This window comes from Electrophorus electricus, chromosome 9 (assembly GCF_013358815.1).
Source record: "Electrophorus electricus isolate fEleEle1 chromosome 9, fEleEle1.pri, whole genome shotgun sequence".
Taxonomy (NCBI): Eukaryota; Metazoa; Chordata; class Actinopteri; order Gymnotiformes; family Gymnotidae; genus Electrophorus; species Electrophorus electricus.
The window spans coordinates 5,260,001-5,270,000 of NC_049543.1; the positions used below are offsets into that span (position 1 = coordinate 5,260,001).

General features: G+C 43.3%; 1 protein-coding gene across 1 annotated transcript in view; it reads right to left on the reverse strand.

Annotated features, from left to right (window-relative positions):
• Nucleotides 1-7,096: 7,096 nt before the first annotated feature.
• rtn4r (reticulon 4 receptor) overlaps nucleotides 7,097-10,000 on the reverse strand; it is a 49,702-nt gene continuing 46,798 nt past the window's right edge. Inside the window, exon 2 of the mRNA XM_027010601.2 lies at nucleotides 7,097-9,188. Within this exon, the coding sequence (XP_026866402.1) occupies nucleotides 7,798-9,188 (1,391 nt within the window). The 3' untranslated portion in view covers nucleotides 7,097-7,797. The remainder of the gene's footprint in view (nucleotides 9,189-10,000) is intronic.

The window sequence follows — 10,000 nt, forward strand, 5'->3', positions numbered from 1 at the left end:
CCAGGACTGCACTCTTCTGTACAGATATCTCGGATGTTGCTCCTGGGATCTGCTAGAGCCATTATCCCAGTTTGGGGGTCACAGCTTGTAGTGCTCCAGTTACCACACGAATCACTGTTGAGTTCACCTTCCACATATTTTCCAGCTCTTCTCCCAGCCCTTAGATTTTCGTGTTCCTTGGTCCTGATGTTGTAATCACTCGGGATTGCTACATTTATCACTACAGCCCTCTTCTGCTCTTTGTCCATTACTACTATGTTCAGTTGGTTAGTCATTAGATTTTCTCAGGGGCATCTGTGCACAGCCTGCATCTGGGGTCTTGCCTGGAGTGGTAGATCCCAGCCACTACTGATCTTGTATTCAGAACTTGTTCCTGTGCTGCCATGATTAGTGCCTCTGTGCTGTGCTGTCTTTCACTCCAGCATTTCCCAGCCACTGGTAGGATTTCTCCATATCAGCTGGAGGTTTTTCACCAGCATATCATGCAGGGGTTTATCCTCCTGCGATGGTTTCTGCTCATCCTCATTCCCATCCTCCTTAGGCTTCTGCTGTCTGAGGTACTCACTATGCACTTCATCACTTGGGGCCATTAACTTGGTGTACTCCTGGATCATACTTGTTTCATCCTGGATAGTGGTGCTGATGTTCACTAGTCCTCAGGCCCTCCTTCCACTTAGTGCATAGTCTCAGAGTGATCCATGCACTGTGCGGAGTTTCCTTGTCTTGATGTCAGTGCCTTCTATCTACTCCTTTGGCCAGGTGTTTATGCCTTCAGGATCAGGACTGTCTGGCCTTCAGTTAACTATTCAGGGTGGGTTCAATCTGTTGGCAGCTGGTTCATTTGTGCTGCCAGGCATTCAAGGAGTGCCGTTAACTTCTTCAACAAGTAAGCATTGACCATGTCAGTGCCTGGAGTTATCCAGTTCTTCATACTTGAGACCATTTCTTGGATGTTCATTAGCATGATGGTTACTGGGAGGTTGCTGTGGTCTACTCTCAGGTTTAATAACCACTGGGCATTGTTGTGTGATGCCTCTTTCTACGGTATGCTTTTCCAGTATTGTTCAGTCTCCAGTTTTTTCTGTTCTTATGCTATTACCGTGCCACTGAGAATACACTTTAGATGGCTCATGGGAGAACATCCTGTTTATTCTCCTGGCTTCTACTTCTCCTGTGTACCTCTTCAGGTGGGCAGCCAGAGCTAGCTAACTTCTCTCCATGTTGCCCTTATCTTGGCCTCCAGCCTCTTTCTCCATGGAGGATACTGCTCCTTTATGATGTTCATCCTGTAGCCAAACATTACTGTCACTGTGGTACATATCAGCTGGGTGGTCTCAGTGATGGTCACAGTAGTGATTGTCTATAGTGCTGCCTTCATATCTTCCAGCAGCCTTTCAGGTGCTTCACTTGGTCTTAATAGTCTGCTACAGTTTAGTAGTCTGTCCATCTTAGCCATTATATTCTGGACAGCAGCTCAGGTGTTGAGCTTATTGCCTGGGCTTATTGGGTCTTGGTTATCAAGTTCTGGGTGTGGGTATTATGATGATAATATCCCCCTCTGACCTATTGTCCTGGCTCCTTCTTGCCATAGCATTTGCAGTTGCAACTTGCAGATGTTAGAAAACTGAGCATTGTTTAGGTGTTAGTCTAGATGTTGGGTTTCAAAACATCCATAATTCCCACGTCCTCTTCATATACCGTCTCACACTGAGGTTGCTTGTGTAGTAGTATTCCAACAGTCCTATATTCTCCACTCTTGTCCATGAATGTCTTGTACTTGTTCCAGTATCAGATTTTCTACTATATATATATATATATATATATATATATATATATATATATATATATATATATATATATATATATATATATGCCTCTCTCTCAATGAATCTGTAACGCGAGGAGTTATACAACAGACTTTTATACATATATGATAACGACACAATGAGGAGCAGATGTGAGACACAGGGAGGGCGTGGCCACACTGACGAACACACACACACACACACACACACACACACACACACACACACGAGGAGACATTCGGGGGGTGGGACCATACCATGACAGAGCCCCTCCCCAATGGCGCGACTCCCAGCGTGCCAGCTTATTGGGCTGTGGCCCCGAGACCAACGCTAAATGGCGAGGCCAGGGGACCGAGCGATGCGAAGCGGGCCAGCATGAACAGAACAGAGGGCGGAAGGACACCATGACAACAACAGACACAAAGATGGATACAAAGGGAGACAAAGCAACTGGGACTGACAATGTGACAGGGCCGGGTACAGAATTACACAAAGGACTGGTAAAGAGTTCAGAAAGGCTGGCATGAATCCCCAGTTGTTGGCTAGGCTGGGGTCTACCCGCCTGTGGGGGATCGCCCTTTGCCAGTTTGGGTGGCGGTGACTTCCGCGCACCCATTACAAGAGTCGCGCCAGTTGCTTTGCCTGTCTCTGGGGTGGGCACTGGTATTGCCTCCCACTTGCCTCTACGAGGCTTAGGATCTGGCGCATGAGTTCTGGGGCTGTATGCCCTAGTGGGAGGAGTTTCCTCCTCGAACGCAGTCGCCTCTCGTTGTGCTGCACGGGATGGTTTGCTCGCTCCCGAGCAGTACCTCTTAGGCGGAGCCTTGGGCGGTATCTTAAATGCCGGAGGGTCGTCTGTAGATTCTACGTCACTGACATTGGGAGGATCCCCACAGAGGACTTCCTCCACCTCCATAGATGGATCCTCCACATAGTCGGACCCCAAGTCTGACCGCAGACCAACGTCGCTGCATTCCCCATTATCTCCTTAATCCGCGTAACCCTCGGAGAAGTCCATGTAGGGGTCGTTCCAATCCTCATAGTCTTGCTGGGGTCTGTAGGTCTCCGCAGATTCCGACCCTGGACCATACTCAGGGCCCTCCCAAAATCCTCCAGTGGCCTCCTCCCCTGTAGTGGGAGTATGGAGTAAGGCCAGGATGACGGAGGATCTCACTGCACGGATTGTGGAAGGGCGTTTGCCTCCTTTCTTCCCCTTCCTTCTTTTGCTCCCCTTCCCAGGCATCCTTCGTCCGTCGGTGTTCCTGTAACGCGAGGAGTTCTAGAAGGATGCGGGGCGAGTCGCGTGGAACATAAACACACGTTTTATTGCACATATAACATACACATATAACACATAGACTAATGGGATTAAACACCGTAAACGACAGACTTTTATACATATATGATAACGACACAATGAGGAGCAGGTGTGAGACACAGGGAGGGCGTGGCCACATTGATGAACACACAGACACACACACACACACACACAAGGAGACGTTCGGGGAGAGGGCCATACTGTGACAGAATCAGTACTTCAGAAAGCATTTTTCCTTTGTCTTTGCCTGGACTCAGTGGTCATTGCACTGCTGTCTTACTATTACAAATACATTCCTTCGGTGATCACTAAATGAAGGGAATTTGCTTTGTCTTAATTGTGAATATTTATAAATTACCTCACTGTATGTGATGTATGCTGCACACTTGTTACCCAGTTTACTAGAAACCGTGGTTTATTAAAAACACCATGTATGTGCCCAGTTAGTTGCAGGGCACAGTTTGTGTTAGGCATGTTTCAGCAATTCATCACTGGTGAGGTACTGACCACTGGGCTGCTTTTGGATGGATTTTTCTGGTTGGCAGATCGCTCTCAAGCCAACACTGATTCTGGCATGGGCGAAAACCCCAGCAATACAGCTTCACATCACCCACTACCCATCATAAACTAAAATATCACCACTGCCATCAGCATGGCAATGCTGAGAATGATCTGCAACACAAATAATATCAACTCCGCAGTGGTCCTGTGATACGATCATTGAGGAAAAATGATAATAGTTTAATCGCCTCAATAACATGGTAATAATATGGCTATGCAATACACCCGTAGGATAGGTGTGGCAGTGGGGGCAAGTATCATCTGTGGGCTAGAGAGACCAAATGACCAAGCAGGTAATTAAAATTGGTTGCACCTGCGGGTAGTTAACAGCAGCCTACTTAAATGCCAGCTTCTTTCTCCGTAGGTTGCCTAAGCTCTAGAGAGAGAGAGAGAGAGAGATCCCCCATGCAGAGCCACAATAGAAAAAGAAGAGCTGAAAAGCAACATTATTATGTACTTACACCACGTGCGAAGAAATAATTAACTGAGCTCTGTGTGCCACCTCTGCCTCTGGTGTCCTGTTTCCCTGCCTATACCTGGAGAGTAGTACAATAGGTTTTCTTAATAAAGTAGTCAGTGGGTATAGAGTTTAGTGAGTCTGGCTTTAATGCCACAGTCTAATGCGACATGGATAGTAGATGTATCGCTGAGCATTATTTAGCATCCCTGTATAATTTCTGAATGGAGTCTCTGTAATCATGCAACAGCAAAAGAATTGAGGTTAATTAACAGCTTGCATGTAAAAATTATACACCAACATTTCATTACTTTACACATTACTGTAAACATTGTTTGCAATGCTTAAATCCACAACTTAATGCTAATTAAAGCTCTTACCAAATGTTATCCTTGCCTTTTTGAATATTTATAACTTTGAATATTTATTACCGCTGAAAGGTGGCATTCTTTTGTTTTCAGCAAGCTGATTGAAGCATGTTTAATTAGCGGCAGGCCTACTGGCTCCATTAACTGCAGTGTGTCTCTGCATGCCATTCCAGAGCCCCACAGTGCAGGGCATGCAGCAACAGCTAAATGTGGAGGACAGGGACTCAGACTAGGGCCAGATTCCATGAAGCAATGGGTCATCATCCGCAAACAATGAGCATAGCGCAGCAAGGCATGCCATCTGTTCAGGACAGAGGGACGAAGCTGTCCCCATCACTGTGCACTCTCAGCTTAAGAGGGTGTTCACACTGGAGACTGAATTTTGCCCCAATAATTTGACATAAAGACATAATTTGTTGTTGTTTTCTGTCATATTTCAAGTTGAGATCAATGGAATTCCAACATTTACTAATTTACTTTTTTTAAATAAATCAGATTTTTGTTGTTGTTGTTGTTGTTTTTTTCATTGTACGGGAGACATTTTAGGAAATAAGTACCGCATGTTTCAAAGTGAACTTGTTATGGATTAGGCAACTGCAAAATCCCTTCTTAGATCATTTACAGGTATATTCTGCCTTCAGAGAAAAATGTTATATTATGCATGACAAATTAGTAAGGAACTCAGGTAACCGGTATAATGCTGGAATCACATGGATGTACAAAGAATATTATTTATTAAATTGTATGTAGAAATTAGACCTTTATATGATTTTTGTAGTGTTTTTCATGCTTCTTATGTATATGTACTTCTTCCATAAGTCATAGAATGAGAGAGCAAAAATTAGAACTTGCTTTGGGAAGTTCTAATATTCCACTAATACAACATAATATTCTGCAATAATTCCCAACCTATTCGGAGACCTGGAAACGAACCTGTTTTCTGTAACTTTAGAACTCACCTGGTACTGTGATAAGGTTATTGGTAGTAGGGATCATCAAATGATTATATCCTGGAAGTGGGCTGCATGTAGAATTAGTAGATTTCTACATATAGCAGAGTACCTTCAGTTCCAACATTTGCAAAAGGGCACTAAGGAGCACCGATAACTCAAGGGTCTCCAGAATGCAGGCTGTCAAGCTTTTAAAAAACAAATGTATACCAAAACATTTTTGGTGAATACAACGCTCATTTGTAATTCACAAAATAATCATATGGCGCACTCTGAACATAAAAATATGATGTTTTGAATTGTTTGCAATTCTACAAAACCATAAACCCAGAACTAGAAGAGTATTGTCCAGTGAAAGCCTACAGGATGTCATTTTTTCACCATATATATATATATATATTTATTTTTTTTGAAGCACAAATGAAAGATATTCCTAATTTTGTAAATATTATTCCCAATACCATAAACTAGAAATTGATGTCAAATAGAAATTAAATAAAAGTCAATCCCCTGGGGTCTCTATAATTCCATATTTCTTCGTTTATGTTGTTTTTTTTAAATGACAGATGCAGAAACATCAGGTTCTAAGTCATAAAGGTGGGCATATGCTTCTGTTTGAATAAAATACAGAGGCAGTATACACAGCAAATAAACTCACATAAATGAAACATTATTTCCCCAGGCCTCAAATGCAAAGTACAAGCAATAATTTTTGTATATAACCAAAAGGCTCTTTATCTGGCTCAGTTAACGAACCAATATTCTACATTTCAGGAACTGTGTGTTAGAAAAAAAATCTCTGTGGGTACAACATATTTGATGAATTCCAATGGGCAACTGTCCCCATGGATATATGCTTGTAAACAATGACTCGAATGTGATATATAGGTCTGCTTACAGACCTACTTTTACAAAGCCAACCTTCTAATGAAGCCCATCAAGGGAACAGTCTACCTTCCCTCTCATCATTGGAGTAAGTAGAGTAAGTTTTTGTTTCACCTGAGAGTTGATGATTAAACACTGTGGTATTCTGGTTCTGGTAAATATATCTTGTTCACTCAGCTCCTGTAATGAATCTGTAAACTCTTACACTGGTCAACAGTAATTTTGAGTTCTGTAAAAATACCCATTTCTTATGTATTTCTGCACACTGAATCCAAATATGTTTCTAGAATTTGTCCGTCACCCGGTTTCTTTTTTGTTCCCATATTGTTCATTATAAACAGTATGGAAAAGCAATACCAAGGAAAGTGGAGTCCCTCTATGTGGACATTGAAGATGGATGTTTCTGAGACCCAATATAGGCAAAAATCATACGCTGTACATTTTAGAAGTACATTTGTACATATTTTAAGTGTAATAACAGCCTTTTCATGAATGTGATAAATAATTATCATAAAATTGTGTTATAGAAAAATTCCATACATGACACAAAAAACCATGTTACAGAATAATTCTAAAAACAGATTCAAATTCAGTGTGAAAAGTATGACAAGTTAAACTTATTTTACTTATTTTAATTTGTGAAGCAAAACATTTGTTGCCCAGTGTTATTATTCAGCTACACATGATCCCAATAACCAATCATTTAAAACCAATCATTTAAGGGTGTAATGACATAGTGCATAATAACCAGCTATACAAAATGAGATATTTTATTTGTAATATATTTATGCTTGTACACCAGTAAAATAAAATGCATATCTATAATTCCATCGCAATCTCAGTGAACAATTAGACAGCATTCCTTCAACAGATGCCACCTGTATAAATCATGTGACGCAAACAGAAATCTGCATGTTTTGGGGAAAATCAAACAGTTGTCTTTACTGAAATACTTATAATCATAAAAAAACATAACAGTATCAATCTGTGAAGAAAAAACTATTTGGAACATAAGTCACATCTTCAGCTCATACCTGCAACATTCACTGTGCTTCTGGCTCTCTGATTTGGTCGTGGTTTATCACTTTGTTTTTTATTTTCTTACTTTTTTTTTCAGTGGGTTGTCTACAGTAGTCACGTTCTGATCAGTGTAAGCTTTTGCAGGTAAAGGGGAGGAGGACTCTCTCTGCAGTGTTGCTTAAACACAGCACATTTAAAAGTACATAGAACAAACATTTGGGCACTGAGTTCTTATATACATTAGATCATATGGGTTCTGTAAAGGCATCCATTTCTTTAAGTGTGTCTTTAGCTTCATATTTTATCGTTTATTCTCAGCTTCACTCCCTTCAACTCCCCTTTTTACAGTCTTTGCCTGCCTTTGTGGGTTACTGTTTTTTGTGTGTGCCATTGTCAAGAGCAAAAATGATCCAAGAATTTGGTCCTGTTTAAATTAAGACATGATTAAGGACAACCAGAACATGAGGAAAAAGAGAAGGCCCAGTGCTCTAAATGTAGATCCATGGCCCTTCAAACACGACTGATCTGATTTGGGCTTTTTGGAGCACTTTTTTTTCTTTTTGGATGGTGCTGTAGAAGGTTCCAGGTCATCTAACAGTTCAGGGTTGAGTTTGTTCATGGACTGATCGAGGTTGTTGGAAAGGGTTCCCAATGGCCCATCATTGAGACTTACTCCTTGCTTGCTGCGGGTATCATTCTTTATCCGTTCCACCTCCCGGACCTTTGTCCTGGATATGTTCTCCTTCTCTTTTTGTGGGTTGTTTGTGATCTGGCGGCTGTTGTAAGATGAGGGGTCCGGGAGAGACTTGCTGGAGATGATGGAGGATTTGTCATTATCTGAAAGACAGCACCTTGGAATGCTCTCTCCTAAGGGATCATCGAGGGAGTGGAACTTTCCGGAGCGAGTCTTAGTGTCGACACATCCTTCCAGGTCGTTGCTTTTAAGTCGTTTCAGGTCCTTCCCTGTGAGGGCCATGGGAAGGTGACACTCCAGCTCAGAACTGGAGCCTTTGAAGCGTTTGAACCAGTCCCACAGCGGCCGGGCTCGGCAGTCGCAAATCCACTGGTTCCCATTGAGCCGCAGGTACTGGAGCGACAACAGTGGATCCATGGCCTCCGCGCTCAGCATGGTGAGGTTGTTGTAAAAGAGGAACAAGGTAGTGAGCTTGCCGAGGTCACTGAAGGCATGCTGTTGCACATGAACGACGCGGTTCTGATGCAGGAGCAGGCGGTCCAGGTTGGTCAGCCCCCGCAGCATGTGGTCCGTCACCACCTTGATCTTATTGTTGTGCAGGAACAGGTAGGTGAGGTTGGCCAGATCCACAAAAGTGTCATCGTGCAGGGCTAGGAGGTTATTGTCTTGTAAGTAGAGATACTGAAGTGAGAAGAGGCCACGGAACACCCCAGTGGGAAGCTCAGAGAGGCCGCACCTGTGCAGGTGCAAAGTGTGCAGTCTGGTCAGGCCCCGGAACGCCGAAGGGCTGATGATCCGAAGATTGCTGTTGTCGCCGATGTCCAGCTCCTCCAGTCTCTCCAGGCCATAGAAGGCCCCGGCCTCGATGTGGCTGATGTTGTTGGAATACATCCAAAGCACGGTGAGGTTGTGCACAGAGCTGAAGCTGGTGGAACGCACCACAGTCAGTTTGTTGCTCTGCAGGAAAATCCGCTGGCTGCGAACGGGGATCTCGGTGGGAATGGAGAGCAGGCCCTGCTGCTGGCAGGCCACCGTCGGCCTTGGCTCGCTGTAGCACACGCATTTCGCTGGGCAGCTGCTCACCACCCGCACTAACTGAAGACACAGCACCAAACAGAGCAGTCGACTGCCTGCAGGAAGAAGGCAAAGAACAAGGTGGGTCAGTCAGAGAATGAGACCATAAACCTACTTATCATGAAATGATCCTACTGTGCATAAAAGCTAATTATAGCTCCATTATTAAGACACTGTTATAATGAGTTTGGTCATAATTGAATTAGTTGTTTGGATATTTAGTTGGAATAGTTATGGTAGGGTGGGAGGATGATAAGGGTGCTTTATTTGAAGAGCACATATGCTTTATTATGAAAACACAAATGAGAAACAAGGACCCAGCCAAAGCTGGAATACCATTTTAATTTCTCCTTTAAAGGTCACTGGGGCCTTTTGAGTCAAGAGATACCACACCAGTCCCCTCTCAACTTCCAGTTGTATCATCCAGCAATATAAAGGTACGTTGGTTCGAGTCGGTAATTGCATTCAAATATGTTGCCTTGCCATGCAGCTCTTCTGAAATGGACGTCTGCCGTTTGCCTGTGGAGAAAGCACTATGGGTGGATATCTTCGCCCCGGGACCCATTCCCATCTATCAGCCTACGCAAGCATGAGGAGTCAGGCAATCGGGAGTGCTGATAAATGAAACATGGGCGTGTGCCTCACACAAAATTAGCTGGCACTAATAGGAAAGGTGGAACTAATCACATCCTGGCAAGGCAAAGGGGCTGACATTTTAGTTTGTCCAAAGAAAGACATGTAGACTGGTGGCTCTTTTCATGCCTTTGTGTCTGAATAGGTGGGCACAGAGAGAGAGCATTTAATAATTTATTTATTTTTTCCTTCTCCTGAGAATGTTGGATACAAGTCTCTAGTGGATGAGGGAGGT